At 40.5% G+C, this 24,886-nt stretch overlaps 1 protein-coding gene across 2 annotated transcripts in view; it reads left to right on the top strand.

Annotated features, from left to right (window-relative positions):
• The window catches only part of PDZRN4 (PDZ domain containing ring finger 4), a 235,610-nt gene that overhangs the window by 181,375 nt on the left and 29,349 nt on the right, over positions 1 to 24,886 (top strand). For both annotated transcript variants that reach the window (XM_071549986.1, XM_071549987.1), the window contains 2 exons: positions 14,980 to 15,233; positions 16,351 to 16,453. In XM_071549986.1, coding sequence (XP_071406087.1) covers positions 14,980 to 15,233; positions 16,351 to 16,453 — 357 coding nt within the window. The remainder of the gene's footprint in view (positions 1 to 14,979; positions 15,234 to 16,350; positions 16,454 to 24,886) is intronic.

Here is a 24,886-nt window from a genome sequence, read left to right as displayed (position 1 = left end):
AATACAACTTAGAGTAGTCATTTTACCACAGTCTGCCCATTTGGAAGACTTTCTACGTTTTAGGAAGTTACAATCTGGGTCAAGCAGTAAAGTTTTAAACTTACAGCAGGATTTGCACAGGTACATGTTTTGAGTGGAAGGGAAAAGCACCTGAAAGAGTAGGAGAGGGGATTTGTGGGGAACACAGGTAACATAGAGGGAGAAGGCAATTGTCTGTAGGGTAAATAACCCTAGTATTTTAAGAGAGATAGTTTCTCAAGTAGGGGTTTCCAGTGGTCCTATTTTTAGCACAGTCCCCAGACATAGTTATACTGGCAAAACTATGAGTCAGGGGACATGAGGGTTGAGTAAAGTAATAGCCAGGATGAATAGGGAGACTTACTAATCTCATTAAGCATAGAGGAGTTGGTGGAATAAAATTAAATGTTATACCTATGCTTAGGATCATTGTGGGATTTGCCAGCCTTCAAGTTCAGCATACACAGCGTGAAAAGTGATAAAATACAATTTGATGTAAAGGATGATTGCATTTAGGGAAGGCAAAGGGTAAGTGGGGCATAATGAATCACAAACTAAGCAGGGTTGTATGGTTATGAAGCCAGGCTAACCTGATAGACTTTTTGATTAGCAAATGCCTTTTCTTGATGAAGAGTATGTGTAAAGTGCTCTTTATCTAGACTTCAGATAAACAAAAATATCTGGTCTGATATTATAAAGGGAAATACTAGCTAAATTGGAACAGAATTGATTAGATAAGTGGTTGTAACGAGGATATGGAGTTGACTCTGGAGAAATATCTATCTACATGTAGTGCTAAAAAGGAAAGTGAAAGGCTGGGGAGAGGTTACTGCTGGAGCTCCAGAAGAGTTTGTCTTAGCAGTGATCTCATTTAATACTTTTATTCGTGACATTTGCAGAAATATCAGCAAGCTTCACCTGCCAATTCCTAAAGACATGCTTAATGTCTTTTAAAATACCAATGACTTCAGCAGGACTGGAAGGTTTACCTGGGAACCCTGAGGGGGAAAAGGATGAAGGAAGGAGGGGAGAAGGCTAAATTATGAGGCAAGAAGGTGGAGGAAAAAAAGAGACATGCCATAATGAGTCATGTTTTAAGAAAGGACAGTAATCAGAGTGTAATAATAAAGCAGAGATTGAGATTAGACCTGTTACTCCTCCCCTTTGCTCCACTACTGGGAGGTTTCTAAACATAGCAGTTGTACTCATTTGACTGGGATGGAGTAGTCAGAAGAGTAGCCACAATCTACCCACATACTTAACTCCTTAACTCCAGCCCTATTTGATAGGTAGGTAGATTATATTTCATGACTTGAAATTACAGCTTCAGAAAGCAGTGTATATTTTCTTGCACTCAAAAATGTCCAATAACCTGATGGAAAGATTGCCTTGCAGAATGAAAGATGTGATTTCATAAACTTTTGCTGAGTTCAGCTTTCTCAATTTCTAGGCAAATGACTTCTTTGTTAGGATAATGTATCAATATGCAGCTGCTACTTCTCCCATTCTGTACTGTCCTCATTTTTGAAGGGAAAGGGAAAGTCTTGTATTTCACTGGTTGACTTACTTTTTTAAGAAGTTAACTATCCTGGGCCTGGAATAAAAGAGTAGACCTACTGGGGAGAAGTGACTGCTTAACTGCCAGGCTTTGATGGCAGCTCCAAAAGTGCTTTTTGAGTTCACTAGCAGCCTGTTGCACATGATGGCTCTTCACTTGCCCCATGGATTATGAGCATCTCCTGTCTGACAGTCTTTGAGGAACTGTGCCTCCTTCTACCCAAATAATCCAGGGTGAAATTAGGATACCGACACTTTTTGATACTCATGCACATTGGCTGTTGGTCATGCATAAGGATATCAGATGGGATGCCATTGCCCTCTCTGAGATTACAATGTCACAGTCTGCTCCGAGTAATCCCTTTCTCGCTCAATAAAGCTGTGTGATGTACAGGATGTGATGGTTGACCTGCAGCTCATTTCCACTGATGGCAGCAGGCATCAGGGGGAAGCTGGAGATTAGGAGTGCACATCTGGGTACCTGACCTCACAGCTTCTGAGTTTTCCTAAGGCTGGAGTTTGGAGTGAGAGGTGGGGAAAAAAATGGATGTTCTGAATGTCTGTAAGATAGCACTGGCTACCTTAACTGTGTTTTAGGGAGGCTTACACACTGACAACTGAGAGTGATGATATTTCCATTTGGTATTAATGAAAGCATTCAAGCCCAGTATGAAAAATATTTTCCCACAAAAATCTTCTTCTGTGAGAATCTCCATTAAGACCAGGTCTGTTTCCAATGTATCCAAACATTGAATTTTCACAGAATGAGAAACCTACGGTCCCTTTTCTCAGATATTTTCTTTGTTGTCCAACAATACCAATAATTAATGGCAAACTAGTCACAGTGAGACCCAGAACTGTGAATATTAACTGGGTACGTTTATTTTTAAACTGTCTGCCTGAGAAGTGACCTGTACCATTCTGGTATTTTCCATCTCTTATATGAATAGTAATCAAAGATTTTGTTTATAGTGGCAGAGCTGAAACACAGCAGGTAAAATGGTTTATACTTGATACAAAGAACAGGGTTGATATAAGGGTTGGAGACCTGTGGTCAGGTGGTTCATTCTCAGATGTGGAAGCTGGCCAGATTTCCCTAGTGGCCTGGCCTTTCTGCCATGGTTCCACATCAGTAACCGAGCCCAACAAGTGTCAGGACAAATTCAAATAGCAGAATTGATTGCTGGGAATGATTTATTCCTGTCTGCCCCTCCTCGGGTGGGGAAGGTTTGTTTAAATTTGGCCCTGCCATTTTGAGCTGGCTTCACACATTTCTCAGTTTATTGGAAGTCTCTGCTTTTCAGATGTGGTCCTTTTCACCAATAACTTTATGCTGTGACATTTTACTTTATTAGCTTGTAAAGCCACTTTCCCATGAAAGTTTAAAAGGAACCTGGCTTTCTTAAAGAATATACCCATCAGTAGTAACAAGAAAGCTACTGTCAAGTCCTACGTGATGGGGATTTTAAAACAAGAACAGCTTTTACTTTAAATTTAAGAGGAAAAATACACTTTTCTTAAATGACCCATTCTAAAACATAACCTTTTTAACAAATAAGCTGAGAAGAAACCTTTGAATTCAGGTACATCTGAGCTGTAAAAACAGATAGGATTTGGTTGCACGTCACTACAGTGTATTGATTCAGTTGCAGTATGCTTCTGCTCCCTGACTGCCTCTTATTTAAAAAACAAAAATTTTACAAGCTGTGATGTTGAAACATCATATTTTGGTTTCTGTGAGAATAGACTAGACTAGGATATCTACTCTTGGAAGGGACCTACTACGATCATCTAAACCAACTGCCTGACCACTTCAGGCTTGAGCAAAAGTTTAAGCGTGTTGTTAAGGACATTGCCCAACTGCCCCTAAATACTGACAGGCTTGGGGCACAGCCATCTCTTTAGAAAGGCTGTTCCAATGACTGACCACCCTCTCAGTAAAGAAATGTTTCCTAATATTCACTCTAAACCTTCCCTGGAGCAGCTTAGCACCATTCTCATGTGTCCTTTGACTGGATACCAGTGACATCAACACTGCTCTCTCCCCTTCCCCTGCTCAGGAATCTGTAGAGAGCAATGAGATTGCCCCTCAACTTCCTGTTGCCTTAAAGACTGTAGAGAAAAGACTCCAGGCCAATTTAGTAGGAGATAAGAAGAGCAGAAACTTTAATGAGCCTCCAGGCCCCAGGAATACATACCCACACGCATGCCCTCTGACACTGGTTCTATGGTTTTTATAATAATATCCATTCAATCCCCATTCTGCCACCCCCCAATTCTTCCCCGTTCCGCCCCCTGGCACACCTTCTTGGGAATTGAGTCTGGGGGAGTTTGGGACTCCTCCTTAATTATCTTCATCTTCCTCGTAGCACATCAGGCCATTGGAGGCCTTCCAAAGTTCTGGGCTTGGAGGTCACTCTGTCTGTGTTTATATTTTCTCATGCAGGCCTTAAGGTGTTTTTCTGCAATTCTACCTTCAAAAAAAGACTAAACAGCTAACAGAATTTTGAGAGATTGATATAGGATGGGGTTGGTATGTGGAATCATTAAGCTACTCGGGTTACTTTTACTGATACATTAAAATCTACATCTACTACAATTACTTCTAAAATCTATAAAAATTAAAAAATAAAAAAACTTTGAGACATTAGTCCTGTTCAGCAAAGTAGGTAAACACAGAGTCCTAAACTGCTCCTCACAGAAAATTGCTTCCAACACTTTCACCACCTTTGTTGCCCTCCTCTGCACACCAAGTACCTTCACATCTTTCTCAAATGTTGCGACCCTGAACTGCACAGAGCACTCCAGCTGAGGCCACACCAGTGCTGAATACAGCAGAGTAATTGCCTCCTTTGACAAGCTTGTGATGCACCCCAGGGTGGGGTTTGCCCTCTTGGCACACAGCTGGCTCACACTGAGCCTGCTGTCAACCAGCACCCCCAGATCACTTTCTACAGGGCTGCTCACCAGCCACTCTGCTCCTAATCTATACTTGTGTGCGGCTTAAGTGTTTTGTATTTTACCATGGTTTACTGCCTTCTTCTGGAATAAAGCCATGAAAATTAAAGAACAACTTTGTCAAATTAGTGTCAAGGCAGCATGAGAAAAGAATGGACAAATAATGAAAGAGACCCTCGAAGTTTTATTTCCAAAGAGGAGGAGCCTTTTCTATTTCTTCAAGATAAAAATTAAAACATGCACAGTAAGAAATGCATATTAAAGTAGAGCAAGTCTCTTGTACATTCATTAAAAAGGCCAGAGTAGGTGCATTTAGGGATCACTCTAATCTTAGTTGTTCTTATGGATGGCACCCAAGCAGGACATTGGGTTGTGCTAGATGTGTGGCAGAACCTGGGAATTAGCCAGGGTGTTGACCAGGGCTGGGACCTGGCTCAGTGCTCTCATGTTGGTTTTAATGTTCCTGCAGTTTTGCAGTGTGAAATGCTGGCACATGGAGTACCCTCCTGGCCAGGGCAAAACTCTGCTTACCAGACAGTTTGGAGGCAATGTGCTGTTGACTGCTCTTCTCTGCAACTTCATATGAGCCAATGCAGTGGTGCTTGCTGGTGGACATGCTGGCAGGAGGGGGCTCCCTTGATGGGTTGAGGATTGCTGTGGCACAGGGGAAGTGGGCTCCTGGTCCTGGCAGTGCAGTCAGAAGCAGGGTGGTGAGACCCAGGCAGTTGTCTGCACTACCACAGCCATCTGTCCTGCTCCTGCACAGCTAGAGTGGCTGGGAGTTAGCCCTCCATGCTGGGAGAGTTCTAGCTCTTGCTGTGCTACCTTAAACTGAATTTAAAAATAAAAAAATAGTCTGCCTTGTGCTTAACTGCATGCGGTAAATGGGGAATTTTAATAATGTGCCAACAGCAGCAGTTTGGAGTATCTTACCGAGGAAAAGGTCACTATGCCCATAAGTTATCCTAGCATTTGATCAGTAGACTCTTTTCCAAAGACTTTAAGTCTCATTATTCACTACTTATAAAGTCACTTGAGATATAAAAAGTCTTTTTATAGTAATGAAAGAACTCCCACAATTAGCCAGAAGGCAGCCATCTATCTTTTTAAACTACTCAGTTCAGAGGAGACCAGGAGTTTCAGTCGTCTGTATGTGGATGAATTGTTATGACAGTGATAAGTGTAACATTCAAGTGGAGATGCCAGCTCTGGCTGAGTTCATAGAAGGGTGGAGTTTTTTTTTAGAAGTCAAAGAGAAACTTTTCTGTTAGTGAAATGCAGAATATGATTCTATGAAAAGGAAAACAGTGGCTACACATCATTTACAGAGTCCTGAAATCTGCCATTCAGTCTCTTCCATTATTCTTTGGGAATTGCAAATGATTAAAGAATGTTGTTAATTTGATCTCCTAAAACTTTAATAGCAACTATCTTTTGAAGACCCTCTCCCCTGAAAAAAATACATACCTTGTAAGAGAAACAGGAGAGTGAGCTTGTGATAGAGTAGGGACACCGTTAAGTTCACAGGAGAATACAGCATTCAGTGCAAGGGCTTAAGGATAAAAAGTGTTTGTTATGAGTACACACATTGGCCTTTGATTGTATTTTCCCCACCATCAAAGAGTTGCTGTATGTGGTAGATCTCAAGAGATTTATTTAATGTCCAATCCATAAATAGTAAAAGTTTGTAATGATTAATGTAATAAATGATGGTCTAATTTTATCAAGAAGTAACACAACAAATTTTATGCATGTCACAGCCAGTTTGGTTTTTATTGCCCTCGGGCAGAATCTTAATATCATCAGAAAAACTGTTTGTCAGTATTAAAAGCAATTTGCATAGTAAATACACCCCAGCCTTGCAACATTACCATCTGGGTTAGCTGAGCATTCATGTTGGTACCAGGAGGCGCTGGTGAAGGCAGACCTCATGAGGGTTCAGACTCTCCAGCTGTCACCATGGGAGGATGGCAAGTGCCAGTGTTCCCAACCTCCAGGTAGGGAACAAGGTCAATGACAGGGCCGTGGAATGTCTTTGTGGAGAAGCATTCAGGAAAGGAAAGATGGAAGATGCTGAAATCAGCAAGCATGAGAGTAAGAAGACTCCTAGGAAGTAAAGAAGGGTCCACACTGAAAGAAGGCAGAAGAGTCAGAAGAGCTGACAGCCTAAGAGAGAGTCCAGAGATAGCAAAGCAAGGGAAAGGAGAATGAAACTGGGAATACTTGCTGGAAGAGGATGCAAGAAAAATGGCCATTGCAGCTAGTCACAGGTCAACTGAGTAGATGAAAGAAGTTGGGAGAGGATAACAACAGCTGATCGCAAATGCATGTCTACCTGCAGTTGTCTCTGGGCAGCTCACTCTGAAGCTAATACAGTGATTTTTGAACTTAATTAGGTGTTTTCTTTTCACTCACAAACCAAGAGAATTGCAGATAACACAACCCAAGAGAACTGCAGATAGTAAATTCTCTCTTTCAAAAGTTAAATGAATCTTTTCTGAGCTGTTGCTGTGATTTCTGAGCTGAACTTTTTGAGCTGTGCTGATGTTGTTGGACATCAACATTAAAGGACTTGAAAGGATCTTTGTGAGATGTGCATTGCCTTAACACACAGTTATGAGCTGGAGGAACAATTTTCCAGTTACACAATCTGCCAAGCCTCATGTTATGGAGTGCAGAAATTGAGTTTGCACTTTGACTACTGTCTTAGTTTGAGGGAAAAACCAAAATGTTTACCAAAAAACAGAGGAGAGGATTCCTCCACAATAATCACTCACTCCTTATTAAATTTAAGAAAAAGGAACTTTAATTAGAAAATGGATATAAGAAGGATAACTGTTCTTGACTACTATATATACACATATATATGTAGACATAACTATAAAGAGACCAGAGCAAACTTCTCTCCCAGCACCAAAAGTAATAACAAAAGAGACTAGCCCCCAGATGGTAGATTCCTCCTGGAGCAGTTATATTTATGGACAGTGTCAGTGTCACACCTTGGCTGGCTGCAAGGTGAAATCTCAGTGTTTTCCCAGCAAGGCAGAGACAAGGAGTGGACACTCATGTGGACTCTCTCTCTCTCTCTCTCTTTCTCCTTGTCCTTTGTTCCAAACCAAGAAGGAAGGCCTGGCAGCGGAGAAGTGGTGCTAATCCCCAGGAATCTTCTTGCAGTCTAAGTCGGTCCCCAGGAAAGAAAACAAAAGCCTGCAGCATGTCTCAAAACAGCCATGGATATCCTCTCTCTCTCTGAAGCTCAGGATGCCCAGAGATGGAGGGGGGAAAGCAAAGAGCAGAGCCAGAAAAAGAGCTCTCAGTAGCAAGCAGTGGTTCTTTTACTGCAGCTGCCCAAAGAAAATTCCCAAAAGTCAAGCCAGTACACAGGGTAAAAACCTCTCCCCATCCCCAGGTGCTGGAGTTCTGTTTTCTCACCTCCACTCCACCATTCAGCTGGAATCTGAAAGTCATCAGCCATCTTTTGTCCTCAGTTCTGGCACTCCAAGCCCAAACCTTTTGTGTTGGTAAGGTGAGAAAAATTCTCTGAGGGGCTCCTCCCAACACCATCTTTCTGTGTTTGAACCTTTAACAACCACAAGTTAAAGGTGGAACTCAGTGGTGATTTTAAGCTTGGAGTAGGCAAAATTATCCAGCCGATGTGACTTGTAGCATCCAAGTGTTTTTTTAAGAGATATTGCAAGGTGAGGGCCCAAATCTACAAAGAGTCTTTAAGCATAGAAATGTCCCATACACTGTTGGAGGAGATTGAAATGTTCATGTGCATTTGTAGTGAATGATCGTTGTGCCTAACCCAGCTAGCTGGAAGCAGGCTATAGACAATGCATCTAAAACACCGTCCATTTCCTATACTCAATACCATAAAAGCAATTAAGCAGTCAATAAATTTTTTGTTTAAAACCCAAAACCTCCTCCTAAAGGTAAGGGGGATCTTCAGTGATTGCTTTGCTTACGATAGACTTGACTTTTCTTTCGAAACATGGAGCACAATTCTGCACACAGAATTTTGGGAGATGCTTCATCTAGCAGCATTTTGTTTTAGTTAGAGATGACTGGGATTGCACAAGCTTATCCTTATTGGTTTCCTTGCTTACTAGTTTACTGTAGTTAACTGCAGTTGTGATGAGAACTATTTGTCCATTCCAAGTACATCTACCTGGGGGATTTTTCCACTCCAGTTTAAGAATCTTTTGAATTCCCTAGTATATCTTGTTAGGCCATACTTCCAGACAGTGTCCAGCTCTTGCTGCAGTCTCTTGGGGATGTGTCATGTCCTTCATAGAGAGAAGCTGTAGCTGTCAGACCTGCCCACAGATACACTGACCATGGTGAACAACTCTGACAAAATGGAGCGTTTTCCTGAGGTCAGTTGAAAGAAGAGTGCTTTTTTCCTGACAGCTGCTGTTAAAGTAATCAAAATTGCCAAGAGGTTACTGGTTTGTTCCCCTCTGAGAGGAGGTTTTACAAAGCAGAAAGAGGTCTATTTCTCTATTTTCCCAGTTTTTGTAGCAATACGGGTAATGGAGATGTAATTCTTGTTACAAGCTTGTGGTTCAGCTTGAAGAAAGCAGCCAGAACATGCATGTTCAGCAGCTTGTGTAGGTTTTAGGAGAGATGACAATATTTTGCAGGCCGGGCAGCAAAGGATCAAATTGAAATGTATGTTGCTTACCTCATCTGGCTAAGGAAGATGAAATGTCATTAAACAGTGTCTTGGGTGGAGTAGAATAAAAGTTATCTCTTTGCTGTACTTTCATGAACCCTGACTGAGATAGTGATATTGGATAACAGCTGAATTTGCTATCTTTGGATTAACTTGCTGAAGAAATGCAGCTTAGTACTAAACTGTCAGCTAAAAGGTCAGGGTCTCAAATGCACTTTCAGTAGATGAGCTATCATATTTGTGTTAGCAGAAGACTAGCAGTGTTCTCTCTGGCATGTGTGTCACTGGTAGCTCACAGGTGCTGTGCCACCCTGTCCTGCCCACAGAGCCTCACAGCTGTTGCTCCTCAGCAGTGGAAGTTTTTCTAGAGTCTGTATGTGCCAAAAGCTGTAAGTCTGGGAGGAAGGTGGTATGGTTTTGTTCTTTATTTTTTTTCTGTTGCCTACACTTAGGAAGGGCTCAAATTCCATTCCAAAAGGAGTGGTCAAACATAGGGACAGGGTTTGATCTTTGTGCCAATCTGCTGTCCAAGGATGTACCCAGGGTGTGGTAAGCCTGGGTGTATTTAGGGTGAGGGATTGAAGGTGAAGAGACTTCTGTGATGAGAGTAGATTTAGCACCTGTCAGGTCAGGGGCATCTTCTGTATGGGTGTTGAAATCTCCTAGGACAGAGAGCCTCGTGTGAACTTGATCATCACGTCAGACAGCATCTCTGTCATTTTGCTAGGAGAGCCTTACATCTAGACATCTCTACTCTTGCAGAACACTCTGGTTACTCTTCCCTTTGCCTCTACTGAATAAATGAAGCATTTCCAAGGATTTTACTTCAGAATTGATCCTAAATTTCAACTTGCATATGCCAGATATTTGCAGTGGATAGGAGGTTATCTCATGAGCTGGTAATGCAACACCTTTTGTGACGATTGCATTCATATGACTGTATATATTTCTTCCTTTTTTTTCTTTTTTTTTTTCATTTTTGCCCAATGTGGAAAAAGTAGACTACAGGAGACATATCTACATTTCTAGCTCTTTTGGTTCAAAAATTCTGGCCAGTGTTAAATTATCAAGAGTAGGAAAGTATTAGAAGACAGACAGGACAGTTCAAATTCTCAGTCTCGGGCACTTAAATCCTGGAAACAGTTTTCATCAAAGGACTGATTTTTTTCGCCTTTTCTTCAGAATTCATAACATGAGGATAACCTAACAACCAGTTGTCTACATTTTTTATACTCACTATTTTGTTGTTTAGTCCTGTCCTTCCTTCTCTGCTGTCCACCTCTGTGTGAATGGGTGTAAGTGTATGTACGGTGGTGCTGGCATTAGAAGTGGCAGTTGGCCAAAGTCGGTCGATATTTGCATGAAAGACAAAGCCCATTTTCTTCTTTATTTTCTGATGCTGATGAAGTTTTGTATGCAGCTCGATTTAGAGCAAGAATCCAAAGGGGATGGCCAGGATCCAGGCAGTGGCCACTAGTGACTCTGGGGTAGGTGTTGACAAGTGGCCCAGACTTTGCAGTGTGTCCTGTAGAGGAGCAGGGGATGTGTGGGGGAGAGAGCGTTCATTAACCAATAGCGTAATAAAACAGGGCAGGAGGATGGTTTGCATGAGAAAACATATATTCTTTGCTTAAAATTCACAACTTGCTTGTGGATTAATTAGCCCATCTGCTACAACAAATGTATTCCCATGTCTTTGTGTTGACTATTAAAAGTGACTGATTTGTCTATCCACTTAAAATAGTACCCTGGATTCCACTGAAAGTAACCTTTCTAAAGCAAGGAATTTATTTAATCATCCACTAAGAACCTGTAAATGGCTTGCTGTAAATAAGTGCTCAGCTGTATATGGCTCCCAGGGTAACTATGTGTGAGTGTTAAATTGGGGAATAATACAGGAGACAGAAAATCCTTAAAGAAGCTGCATGAAGAGAGCTTCCAACCCAATCTGTACCACTGGCTTTAGATTTTTAAAAAAAATTCTCTCTTCTCAGCCCCAAGTGGGCAGGACAGCTGACAGCACAGAGTAATTCAGCTATAGATTTTCTTCTGAGAAAGGTGGCATTCATAAATTACGTGACCTTTATGCAGATTGAGAAAGTGCGTTGATCAGCTTCCAGTGACCATTGAAACAAGTATTGGGGCCAATGTGCTTGTATTTCATAAGAAAACAACATAAAGGATAGAATGTTTTTTAAGTCTTCAAATTAAATAGGCATTTAAATGAAAATAGAGATCAATCATAGGCTCCCAGGATAAATGAAAATGTGTAACTTTTGTGATTTTTTCACATTCATGTGATTTTCAAATATTATTATTCTTTAGAAATAAAATTTGTATGTAAATGGCATTGTTGTGAATTTATGTCTGTTTCCTCAGAATAAGTATTGACTGATGGGAATAAACAGAGCTTCCGGTTCTCAAAAAAAAAAAAAAAGAAACCCAACTAATAATGTTTTTTGTATGCTATCCAAATATCTTTTTGATTTCCTGATGTGGATCTGTGATAAAATGGTCAACTTGTGCCAAAATCCATGTGGTTCAGCTGGGATACAGAAGAGTTTTTGTTTTATACTTGAAGGGGGGGGACACTGATACAGTGCTATGTAGTATTTTTTTCTAGGAGAAACACCATATAGTTACCCGAAGCTTAAAAAGTATCAAAAAGGTTTGGGGAGTTAGAAAAGTAATTTTTCTGTTCTCAGGGCTTTAGGAATGAGAGTTCCTCACGGAGCCTACAGGACACACTTTTTACAAAAACTTCAGAAACTGAAAAATTGTGTCCTTGATAGGATATGAGTTAGAAACAAGAATGAAGTAGAGATTGGAACTGAAGAGTGACTAGAAGACCTAGGCTTGAAGCTTTATCTCTAATTGCCTCTATTAGATGGGGCTGACTCTGAACACCATGGTGGCATATTGGAAAGGGTTTGTAGAAGCTCTCTCCCTGGATAAATTACGTTGGTTTTCTTAAAATGTAACTTGTTCTTTGACTGCTCTGGTTCTTCCTCTTAGATATCACTGATTTTTTCCATGTAACTTAGATTAATGTAGCCCAAGGTTATAAGGTGATGGATGATAATTTAAACAAGAAAATTATAACATTAAATCTTATTATTTTTGGCTTCAGTCAACAGAGAAATCATAGATATATGTTGAACTTAGGTTACCAAGCAAGCTGCTGTTCGTATTACCTGATCACAGTCTAGGCTGCGGTGGTATGGTACTTCTGGGTATCCCGGGCAGCATCTCAGCACAGGGAGTTTTGAGCTTTCTTATGTATAGAAATCTGTTAAAAATTTCCAGCCTTCTCACCAACACATACAGCATCAGGGCTAGCTAAAAAGATCAGCTGATCTTTGCATTGGTGGCTATGCTGTAGTATCAGCGGATTGTAAATAGCCCACCGATACGGTGGAGAGGTTTCCGCTTCCAGGAGCAAGGCTAGGAAAGCGACAAGCAGGGCTCCCTAGGATCAGGCCCCTTAGAAGCGAAGGTTGGCTCCTCCCGCCCCCGGCCCGGCGACCGTCCCGAACGGAACAAGCCCACACTTTCCAGGATTCCACGAGGAAAAGCCAAGTTTATTGCTGCGCGCTGGCTTTTGAGGAGAGCATGGGAATTCCCCGGATGTAGGCGGGGATGAGGGGCGGAGACGGGGCGGAGTAACACAGTTCATTGGGTACATACAAACGAAGGGAAGGAGGGAGGGGAGGAGCGGCAAAAGGACCAATGGGAGAATGAGATGGGCGGGGAAAGTCTACCGTAGGGCTTCCGGCACTTCGAGGCGGGGACAGCCCCCGCCCAGGCTCCAGCGGCGCCTCGTGGTCGGCCCCGCCGGCAACTGCCCCCATGGCCAGGTCGGGCCAGGACAGGGGCTGTGACCCGGAGAGTTTTGTGGGAAGAGGAAACTTGGATAAGGAACGACTAAGGGAAAAATAACCAGGGTAGCCACATTAAGGGTATAACATTCAAGCTGGGGAAGTGTCCATATAGGGTGTGAACATTAGAGTCCTTATAAATCTCTCGCAGAGTTTCCGTATTCGGAGAGCCGGGTTCCTGGACTTCGGCGTCCTCCTCTATCCATCTCTTGTAGTATTTTTGCCACTGTATAAACCCTTGGTCTCCTCCAACACTGTAGTGTGGTTATTTTGCACATCCTCATGAGTAATGTGGGTGTGAAAGCACTGCTTCTCTGGAAGTTGTGTCACCAGAAAGATGATTCTAACTTGTGCTCTGGCACATACTCTGGAAAAGTATTGGCTTGATATATGCGTGTAATTAATGGTCAACAGTATCATAGCCATGCACATAAATAGACAAGACTGTGGCTGAACATGTTGCCTCAAAATGTTCCTGAAGGCTGCAAAGTTACTGATGCTCTTTTAAGTTTGCTGGCATTGTTCTTGTTTGCATTTTTCTTTTTTTTTCTTTTTGGACAAGGAACTTCCAAGAATTTCTTGAATGAAAGAATGATGTCACAAATAAATTTTTGTTTCACCCAGTATTTGCAAACACTGGGGAAAAGTCAGTTATGTGGTCTGTATCATTTCAGGGGAGGGTTTAGGCTTAGTTCATTTATCAGTCTTATGACTCAATGTCTATACAACACAATTTGGATATAAACTTGCAGTAGAATCTTATTTCTGATTTTCTGCCAGTTAATAAAGATTTTCGTGGGAATATAAATTTTAATCAGGTTTTGGTGCCCTCAGATATTCACAATTTGTCCTAGAAAAACCTGCCTTTCTACCCCAGCACAGGATCATCTCGTTTCCATAGTAGCTCACAACATTTAGGTCCTGTGCAGCAGTCTACAGTGATTCCATTGCTCTGGAAATAATGGAATAGTATTTTCTGTGTAAGCATGTTGCACAACCCTGTGTCCAAGGGCTTAGCTACTGACTGGCATTGACAAATTAGACTTCACATTTTGTAGTGGACTGATACTTGAGAATCTTGCCCTAAACTCTTGAATTCATATGAATCTAGCATAATCCATCCTTGCAGTTACCTTTTTTAATAGCCAAAGTCCTCATCTGGACTGGAAGGAATTTTCTACTTTGCCTGTAGCAGAGAGAAACCTTGGCACAGTCTTTTAGATTTGCCAAGTTGTGCTGCTTTTGCAGCATAATTTATTATTTTCCTGTTCATACCAAGTTATTTATTCAGTTAATTTGTTTTAGTTTTCTCTTTCCTTAAAAAAGAGCATTAGCTGACTATGTCAGTCAAGTCTTACTATCTTTGGTCATAATGATCGTATAATAGCCATAGCAGGTAAGTGGGAAAACGTTGAAAATTGGCCTTGTTTCTTTTTAGACATCGGAGGCATGTTTATTGATATCTTCATTAATAACAATACTATGCCTGAAATCCTTTTAAACAATTGCATCCCACAGAAAATGCTGAAATTCAAAATTATAGGCACTCCTCCTTTTTCATTTGTATTTTATGAGATGAATAAAATAGGATGACAGCAATAATTTTACATTACTTTTAAAATATTCTAGTTTCTTTGCTGTGTTTGGATTTAACTGGGTGGAACAGTTATTGGAAAGGTTCTAAGTATTTCTAATTTCTAGCCAAGTTTAAAGAATTTATTTCTTCTCCTAGCTGTATCTTCTCTCTTGCTTGGATACCAAATATATTCCAGTCAATGTCATCAAGTGGCTTGATGCACTCCACAAATATTTCATCCCCCTATATTTTACGTCCATATTTTTAGGCTGTCTTTTCTCTAACCTTTGCTGTATCTTCCTGTTTTTCTCTAGGTCAATGGGAAGGACCTCTCCAAGGCCACTCATGAAGAAGCAGTGGAAGCTTTTCGCAATGCCAAGGAGCCAATTGTGGTTCAGGTTTTGCGACGAGCCCCAGTTAGCAAAGGTCACAGTAGCCCTCAGGATGTTCGGCTTATTGATGCCAGCACTCAGACTGACATCACTTTTGAGCACATTATGGCTTTGGCCAAACTAAGGCCTTCCACACCACCAGTTCCTGATATCTGCCCTTTTCTACTTTCAGACAGGTACAGTTTATTTTCTTCTGCTATTTACCTGTGGGATTGAGGCATTGCAGTGGTAAGCTTGTAGCCTTATCTTTGAAAAAACATCAGGAACACTTTAAATAAATTACAAATGTCTTTGATAACCACTGTCTCATTCAGGCTTCAGTGACAGCTTTCCTAAACTCTGCTTGTGAATTAGAGCTGCAGGAAGCAATCTTGGCCATGTTTGCTTTATGTTCATGTGTTCATTCATCCTAAACTAAGCCCTAGTTCTTCTGTGTTCCAAAACACCAAAAAGGTTTCTTCCAACCTAGAAAGAGCTTGCCTTGCTGTTTCCTGTTCTTCCAAATTTCATTAAAAAAATCAAGGAAATGAATTATTTAATATGAAGGTCCCCTTAGCGAAAGCAAAACAATTCCAAAAATATAGAAATCAAAAAGTACAGTTTCATCTGTCATATGACAAATTATATGAATTAAAGTATCCATCAGTTGAATTCCTTGGAACTGAATTGGATAAAAACACCAGCAGGTGGTGCTTATACATAAGTAGAGTTCTTCTTTTGACTCCACCTCATGAGAAATGCCATCTAGTTCCCATGCCCTCAGCATGAGGAAGAGTTTTCTGCTAAGACAGATACACCCTGGGTGCTGCATGTTTGGGATCCAGCCTTGGGTCTAAAGCTGTTGTAAAGACCTCATTCTTTGTGTACCAAGCCCATTTAACACTGCAGTTTACTGACATTTGTAAGGGTGCGGTTGCTCAAGTGCACTTCACCAACTCGTTACCACTTTAACAGAAGAGGATATTGCAAGTTGTTTTATGTGAATTCTTGAACAGTTTGTGAGCCTAGTGTGGGTTGTAGATCGTGGGTATTAAGGACTATGACCAGATAATTAGTGAGTGGCCCCTAGCCGAGTCTCAGGAGTCCCAAATTGTCACAATTAAGCAGTTTGACCTATAGCAGACCCTTTAAGAAACCACCCTGTGTAAAATCTTACAAAAGATGAATGCAGAAAAATAAACTCAGCCAGAGCTTGAGAAAACTGAAAAGAAATGGGGTTTCTTTTTATCACATTTTAATTTAAAAAACCCTATTGTCTCATCTACTGTTGTTGTACTGCTTTGTTCTGTATAGCTGCCATTCTCTTCACCCAGTGGAGCATGAATTTTATGAAGGTAATGAGTATCTTTCCAGCCTGCCTGCTGAAGCAGATAGAGCAGAGGACTTTGAATATGAGGTAAGATCACTGGCACACTTCAGCCTCTCTTTCTGTTATTACAGATATGGCATTTACACAGCTGATAGCAGGCTCCTTTGAGAAAAGGAAGAGTGGGAATCCTTCTTAAAAAATCGGCACTAAAGACTATTTTATGTTATACCTGTGTAATGTCACAGGATTTACTGGGGTTAGGCTAAATGTATGAAATATGAAAGCAGAATTCTGCAGTGGTGACTACATACAAGTCTAGAAGGCTTATTAAATATGTTCCCTCTTTCAGTGAAAACTGCAACTCAGATGCTTTGCTTTAGCAGATTTAACAGTTTAAAGCCAGCCTTTCCACAATTAAAACTGCTCACTGGAATTTTAATTTTAATCTAACTTTAAGAATCTATTGGCCCTATATCTTATGCCTTAGAAATCAGTCTTTCAGATACTTGGGTGCATACTTGAGTCTTCATAAGATCAGATTTTAAACTGAATGTAATTTCTATTTCTTGCTATTTGATATTTGACATGGTAAGTATTGCATTTACAAGAAATTGTGCTCGCTACCACAAGTCTCCCTTTGCTGTTAATGTGTTGCACTTTTCAATGGCAAGGGTGGATGTGTTTCTAAGTCATTGAAAAATCATTATGTGAGGCTTCCTAAAATGATAGCATGTGATTAGTGATGTTGCTCTTCATTAGATTTTCATTTCAACATCTAAATAGTCTGCTTGTCAGTCAGTCATTAGCTTTTCATGTTTTCCACTATCATACAGTAACAAAATATTTATAGGCACAGGCATGAGAAACAGATGGTTCTTTTTATTATTAAACAGTGATGAGTCTTTGCATAAGTTCAAGTTACTGTATTTTAAATAAGCATGATTATAAATAATTAAATGTCTTTAATACAAGATTAAAAACATCCTATGTTTGTTGTACCTTAAGAAACCTTTTTAAAGATTTCATATAACTGTATGACATTTGGAAATTAAATGAATGGCGAAAGCTTTGGCAAATATGCAGTGAGTTCACTTTTATTGTCTTTAGCAGCTAAGATGCTCAACTGCAAGTTCAGCCCATTGTTCTTGTAGCAGCCAGGGGAATCTGCAGTTCTTATTCCAGGAAGCAGAAAAATCAAATAGCATCTACTTAGTAACTCTCATCAGAACAAGCAAACTTGTATTTGAACTCCTCAAAAAGTCATTGCTAGGGATTACTGAAATCATTATTTTTTCCCATTTGGGTTTTGTTGTAGTATCTTATAGCATAAGAGTCTCAGAATTTAAGTTCAATTTTGACTCTCCATGTGTAATATAATACTAAATTTTGCTGTCAAGTGTGTTTGATCATAGTACTTGTTTCTTAAAAGTCATAGAAACTATTTATCTGGTAAAATTTAAATATAAATTAGTAATGTTAGCATCTAGAAAGAATATTTTTTAAAATGGCTAAATAAAAATAGTTTTCACCATTTAATCAAAATATCAATGACAATTTTTGAAGGGTCTACTTGGTGGAATCAAGTCCTCTTTGTGGCCCTTATTAATCCCTAATAATGGCTAGCGTAAATATTGTGATGACATCGAATGTTTTGGCAGGTTCACAGTTGCCCATAATCTCTGCTAATCACACCATCAAAGTCATTAGTTTGCTGTCAGCTGTGATTCAGTTGCCCAAGGCAAATTCACTGAGTGACTGAAATAAAGTGTTTCAAGTGCAATTTAAATAGGAAGGGAACTGTCTAGACTTCTTTGAGAAAAATGCTTTCTACTAAATATAAAAATTTAGTAGGAAAAGCAAGACCATCTCAGAGCCTTTAATTAACAGAGGTCTAAACATGAAAGACCTTCCTAAAAATTAAGCCCATATGGTAATATTATGGTTTAGGTTACTCATTGGTTGTATTATCTGCTATTTCAGGCTTAATAAGACATGATTAACCTACCTTGCCATAACTAAGGAGCTGGAAAAATTGAGAGCATTCTTCTCAGAGATAAATATCGCCATCCCCAAAAAGGTCTCAGAGTCAAAAAGAGCTTCCTAGCTCCTTTTGCCAAGCCCGGGGAGAAGTGGCAGGACAGTGAGTGGAGCAGAGGCTATGGTCCAATGCTGTGACACTCTCTTCAGCTGTACTGGCTTAGGTGTACCCTGCTGTGGCCACTCAATTCCTGTACAGAAGGACTTGCCCTGATGTTTTCTGGCCCTTAAATTATGCCAGCGTTACTTACTGAAACAGATGTGGGAAGTAATCCAATATTTTTTTAAAATAAATTTTTAGGAGGGTTGTTTTTAACCTAGCCCAGCTGCCTGATCTAATTTTCAGCAGAACTGCACAAGTTGCTCTGCTGTGGCAGTAGCATCAGTGAAGGAAAAAAATGCTAAGCACTTGGGAAGACAAGATTATAAAATCATCACTGTCCATCCACCATCTAAGGAGGAAAGCAGCAAGAAGCTCTGCTCATGCCACCCTGTGGTCTGCAGGCTGGATGAAAGAAGCATTGAGTGTTCTATATCTCACACTATTTTATTTCTCTTGTGTTCAGGGAAAACAGGTTTATTGTTATTTACAGTGTTTTATGTGTGTGTGTGTGGCTCGGCTTCGCGAACGAAGATTTGGGAAGGGCTGTCCCCACGTGGGTGTGCCCTTCCAGCCTGCGCAGTGGATTTTAGGTGAGGCTCAGCGTGCACAGAACTGGCCCCACCGTTTAAGTCCTGAGGTTCATCTGCCACAGCCGAGCGAGCTTGGACAATGCCAGTGAAGTCCTCAGGACTAGAACCTACAGTACCCGGCATTTCCCAGGAGGTCTCCCATCCAAGTACTAATCCGGGGCTGACCCTGCTTAGCTTCTGAGATCTGACGGGATCGGATGTCAGGGAGGCATTTAACTGCCTCGTTTTATGTAGAAGAAAGAGTATATAAAGTGCTCCTCGATTCAGTCTTTTGGGTTTTTTTGTTTTGGTTTTGGTTGGTTGGTTGATTTTTGGGTTTTTTTGTTTGTTTGGGGTTTTTTTGGTGAAAACTTTCTGTAGCTAATCACACCAAGCAAAAAACCTGTCCGGTGTCAGGACTGTGGTTCAGTTTCCAAAATGCTTATTAGCATTCCCCTTCTACTAAAAGGATGCAGATAAGCTGCTTGTTGGTCTCCATGGCAAACTCAATAATTTTTTAGTTAATTAAAAGCCAAACCTGGAGATTTCAGAAAGGAATTGAAACAAGATAGTGAACAGAAAAAAGAACTAGTGCAACACCTGATTATGTCCTAGAAATGGTTTGTAAATGAAGAATACATCAGTTCTGAGACACAAATCCAAAATATTCAGCCAAATTAGGAAATAAGGAAATAAGCATGACTAACAACTGAGGTGCTGTAAACAAGAATGGTTTCCAAGAAAGGGAATATCCTAAAAAACTCTCATCAGTTTGGAACTTGCTTACAAATATGTGCTAGTGTTTATGTACCTGAGTTACCATCACAAGAAGCCAACAGGAATCTCACATACAATAACCAGTATTGGGGACATGCACTTATATTTGCAGTTGATTTGGTAGGATTAGACACTTACAAGACTCTTCTACTCTATTTGTAAGCCAGAAAAGCCCAGTGGATTGTGCTTAGATTGTTGCAGTGCAATGAACTCAAGTATAAGCCAATTGTCTTGGAAGGATAAACTCCCAGGGAGGCTCATTAGGCACCATACAGTACCATACTTTAAACAACTGTCTGGGAAGATGATGAAGTGGAGGGATTGCTGATAGTCATCTTGAGCATGGTTATGTTGCTGCTGCAAAAAGTGTCCTAAAAAGAATCTGAATTGTTTGTAAATATTGAGACAGGGGCAGAGCCAGCATCAGTCAGTGGTGGCAGAAAGAGATCAAAAGATTTGCAATTCTGGCATAACCAGATACTCTTGACTTTTAAGAAGCAGGAATTGACTGGTTTGTAAATTCTCAGTTGGACTTGCAGTCAATATTACTGATAGAGAGCCAAAAATACCAGGAAAAACCTGGCCGTGATTGGCTATTGTACTGCTGGAATTACATCATGTAATTTTAGAGCATGTGTACTTCCTGATACCAATGAGGTAAATATAAGCATCACAGCCCCTAGTAAATCTGATGGTAAACATGGCTCTAAAATTTGACCTTGTAAGAAGAATAGAGGATACTGGTGCTAGAAAGGAGCAAATAAGGTAATGGATGTGGACTTATTAAATAACATTTCTAAACCTACTATCCAGGAGACAGAAACATCAGCTACTTGGTTTGGAACGTTGGCAGTAACACAGATTAAGGGGACAGAGTCACTTAAATGGTGGAACAGTTGAAAAACAGGTAGGAAAGAAACCTGAAAGAATGTTGTAAAGACAAAGCTGGTCAAAAGAAAGCATCACTGATGTCTGATATGTCCTATATATTCAGTCTAACGAGAATGCCTTTCAATGAGAGAGGCAGAAAGAAATACAGGGTTATAAGCAGGCACAAGTTAGGAGCACTGTTTAGTCAACAGTTCCTTATCCAAGGGCAGAGACCTTCATACCATGCAAGTACTGAAGTACCTTTTGAGCAAAAGCAAAATGGAAAGTGATCACTTTCTGCTGGGAGATTACAGCTTTTAAAAGCTCCTATATCTCACATAGGAAAATATTCTTATTTCCAGCTGAATGCTTCTTGCAAACAGCAAAAGCAGATATCCTTTACAAGGAACAGCAGTGGGTTGAGGAATCTGTTGTTGTTGCATATATGAGGAAAACTAGGCTGAAATTTTCTCTCAGAACTGAGGAGTTTTTTTGGAGGGAGGTTGGATGTTAGTTGATGTGGATGTGCAAAGGAGATGACAATAATTGCCTATAAGACTTTTCAGCTCTGATTGTTCTCATTTTTAGGCACAAGCGATTATTTCAGTACAGTGACACAGCTCACAGGAGACTGGAAAACCACATCAACAGTCCATCATGCCAATATTAATATTTTCAAAGTCAAAAAGGGGGAATTACAGCCATTGTGTGAACCTGCTCATGTCTGATGACTTTAGTTTTAACATGTGCCAATGCTAGTGCTGACAGATTGAGACAGTGTTAAGACCGGTACCTGGGAGACATTGCTAAGGGTAGAGTTGACTCTGATGCTGTTCACATAACGTCTTAGAAACCACTTAGAAGAACTCAGCTGCTTTATTTTACTTTTTTGTTCAGGAAGTTTGTGCATGTCACTAAACAAGCAGACAACCACATGAGTCATGTGCAGGTGAAATCTTTCTGTGGTCAGTTTTTATGGAACCTTTTGTGTCCAGGCAATGAAAGGATAAGAGTTCTTGCAGGAAACAGCAGCCACAAAAGAGCATAGTATTTTGAGAAAAAGCCATGTGACATTTTTTCTTTCTTGGACCCTGATCTAGAAACTGCACACATGCTATTTGGATTCCTCCTATGTTCTAGAAAATGTGACTTCTGGAAATTAGAGCATTCATATGCATATTGCTTTACTATATCATCAGTACCTCCTCATAAGAAGAGCAACCCATAATGCTCAGAGGAGTGATCAATACTTCTGGACAAAAATTATTACTCATAAGATAATGTTCTGATTTGTAGACCCAAGGGATAGATTTTTTCATCATAATAAGGAAATAAATGCTTGTGTATGCATGTTGAATGTAAGTGCTTATTTATGGTTATGCATAGCCATTCATTCAACTGTTTTGATAAGTATTTGCACTCATAAATCTGTTACCTGTAAATTTAGATTAGTTCTTCAAGTTTAGCACTGGCCTGATCCAAACCTGCTGAAATTGCTAACATTTCCTATTGACCTGAGCATTTCTAGATCAGGTGCTGTTGGTTGTTTTCGCAAACAACTGAAAATGAGCCTTGAAGAGCAATAAACTGGAAACCTCTCAGAGTCGGCTATGAGTAAGGCTTTCTGTAGACCTCTTTTCACTGGACACTTAAAAGTTATGTAGGGGAAAATTTTATCCTGTTCTCTTAATTTCTCCTGTCATATCTGAGCATTGCAGTAGATGCAATGCCACAGTAACACAATAGTTCACTCTTCCAGTAACACTCATCCCTTTTTGATGAGGGAAGACATTTCAGGACAAAATTCAAATTTACCATTTCTGTGTCATTACACTTTTCCAGTGATTGATTTTATTGGTGTTTTTTCCTTAGAACTAAATAAGGAGTAATTTTGTCCAGATTAGCAGTCTGAGTGAAGGCAACATTATGTGATGGTCAAAAACTAGACGGACCCAGCTGGGGGGGCACAAACTGAGACATTTATTAAACATGCGCTTCACAATATAAAGGACTTGAGGGCGGGACATGTAAATTAAGAGGATGGGTTATGTTAATTAGGTGACTAGGCAAATTCTCTACCACACTGTGACAAGGGCAGTTAGTACTTCCCCAAAGCATGAGGCTGAATAAGGGGAGGAACAAAGGGATTTCCCTCAGTCTAACACATCACTGCAAGGTCTTTCCATATCTTACTATAAAGCAGACAGAGCTATCAAACACAGTTAAGTATTAGCAGGTACAGTCTTTGTGGTATCTCTTGAGGCTTCAGGCACTCAGAGTGAAGAGTTCCTCCCTGCTGCCCCATGGCTTGCTGCTCAGGCCTGTTAGCTGATTGCTGAGTTTCAATCCCAACAACTTTACTTGAACACCCATAACTATTTATGCATTGATGTCCTCATGGGCCACTAAAGTAGGGTCTCCAGTGACATTCTGAATAGCCCACCATTGCTGTAACAGGCCAGGAGAGACCTTCCTGCCTGCCTGATGAATTCCTATTTAAGGCCTTTTTGACACATGGATTATTTAACCAGTAAACCAAACAGATCTGTGTATCTTATAAAAATATATTTAGGACCTTTTTAACACAAGTATTACTGAGCTCACAGCCTGTAACAGCCCCCTCCAGAGCTGTGATAGCCTGCAAACACCCCTCTGTGAGCATCACAGGAGCTCACAGCCATGCAACCAGAGCTCCTCCTCAATTGCTAGCACCTGAACAAACAGCTTTTATGGAAAGCTTCTGTGCACACACTGCAGGCACTACCTACTACTGCAGTCAGGCTCTTCTGTTTTATTACCTAATGAATGTTTCTGTACAGTGAAGCTAACCCTAAAGATGGATGTTTAACCATCAAACTGGAAAATGTTTCTTGGATAAGAGTTTTCTAGAAATTCCTTAATGTAGCATAGAAATTCTCTGCAAAGCTACTAAGTCATGTTTTCTATTTAGTAGTGTAAAGTGGTGAAAGAGAGGGAAACCTTGTTTAGGTAGGTGTCCCTCAAATCAAGTTCCAGCCATGTTCAGGAAGGATGACAGTGATCTGTAGGTGAAGAACCACTCTAATACCTCTGTGACTTGGCATAAGGTTGTGTTTGTTTTTTTCTGTGCTTCCTACAGTGATTGGAGGGTTTTTTTCCCTGTACTGCTTAAAACTTACAATGAATCAAAAAAATATCCTTTAGCAAATAAAGCAATTTTTTAATTCAGCATATAATTTAAAAGGAAAGGCTTCAATGACTAAGGATCCTAATAGAGATGTGGCTGTTGTAGTTTAGAAGAGCTGAAATGGTGGGCAAGGTTGTGTCTTTCCGTTGTCATCAGACCCGACTGGTGTGGTAAGAGGAAAGGAAACAGACTTGCTGTGGGTATAGATTTTCAGTGGGAAAGCAGATACTTCTCATTACATGCTTGACATTATGCAGTTGCTGTTGTGGTGGAGGGGCTGATCATTCAGTTCAGAGTGGACTTGGATAAACTGGGACTTCATCTTGGAGTCAGAGAATGGTTTGGGTTGGAAGGGACGTTAAAGACCACCTGTTTCCAACTGCCCTGCCATGGGCAAGGACACCTTTCATTAAATCAGGTTGCTCAAAGCTTCATCCAGCATGGCCTTGAACCCTTCCCAGAAGGGGTCATCCACAGCTTCTCTAGGTGTCTTGCCACCTGTGTAGTAAAGAATTTCTTCCTAATATCTGATCTAAATGTGCCCTTTTTTGTTTTAAAGCTATTACCCTTTGTCATATCGTGACACACTCTTGTATAAAGTCCCCCTCCAGCTCTCTTGTAGCTCCCCTTTAAGTGCTGGAAGGTTACTCTAAGGTCTGCCTAGACCTTTCCCTTTTCCAGGGGGAACAACCTCAACTCTCCTATCCTGTTGTCATAGGAGAGAGATTTTGTGCATTATGTTTATTTTCTGACTATCAGTTCATAACCTGCCTAGTCGTTATGGCTGAATTGTGGATGCCTCATGGTATAGAGACATTTACTGATAACTTTATTGTGATTTTTTTCTGGCAATTCTGAATATTATATAGCATCTGCTGATAAGTGTCATGAAGTGAGCAGGTTTGTGTGTGCCTGTAATCTGTGGTCTTGGTTGCTTAGGAGAGTCTGGTTTGTGGTGTCTTGAGGTGATTGGGGTGGGGTTTTTTTCCATTCCTGCC

The sequence above is a fragment of the Pithys albifrons genome, chromosome 3, assembly GCF_047495875.1.
Source record: "Pithys albifrons albifrons isolate INPA30051 chromosome 3, PitAlb_v1, whole genome shotgun sequence".
NCBI lineage: Eukaryota > Metazoa > Chordata > Aves > Passeriformes > Thamnophilidae > Pithys > Pithys albifrons.
The sequence above is the reverse complement of the archived record's forward strand: the minus strand, read 5'-3'. Positions and strand labels throughout refer to the sequence as shown.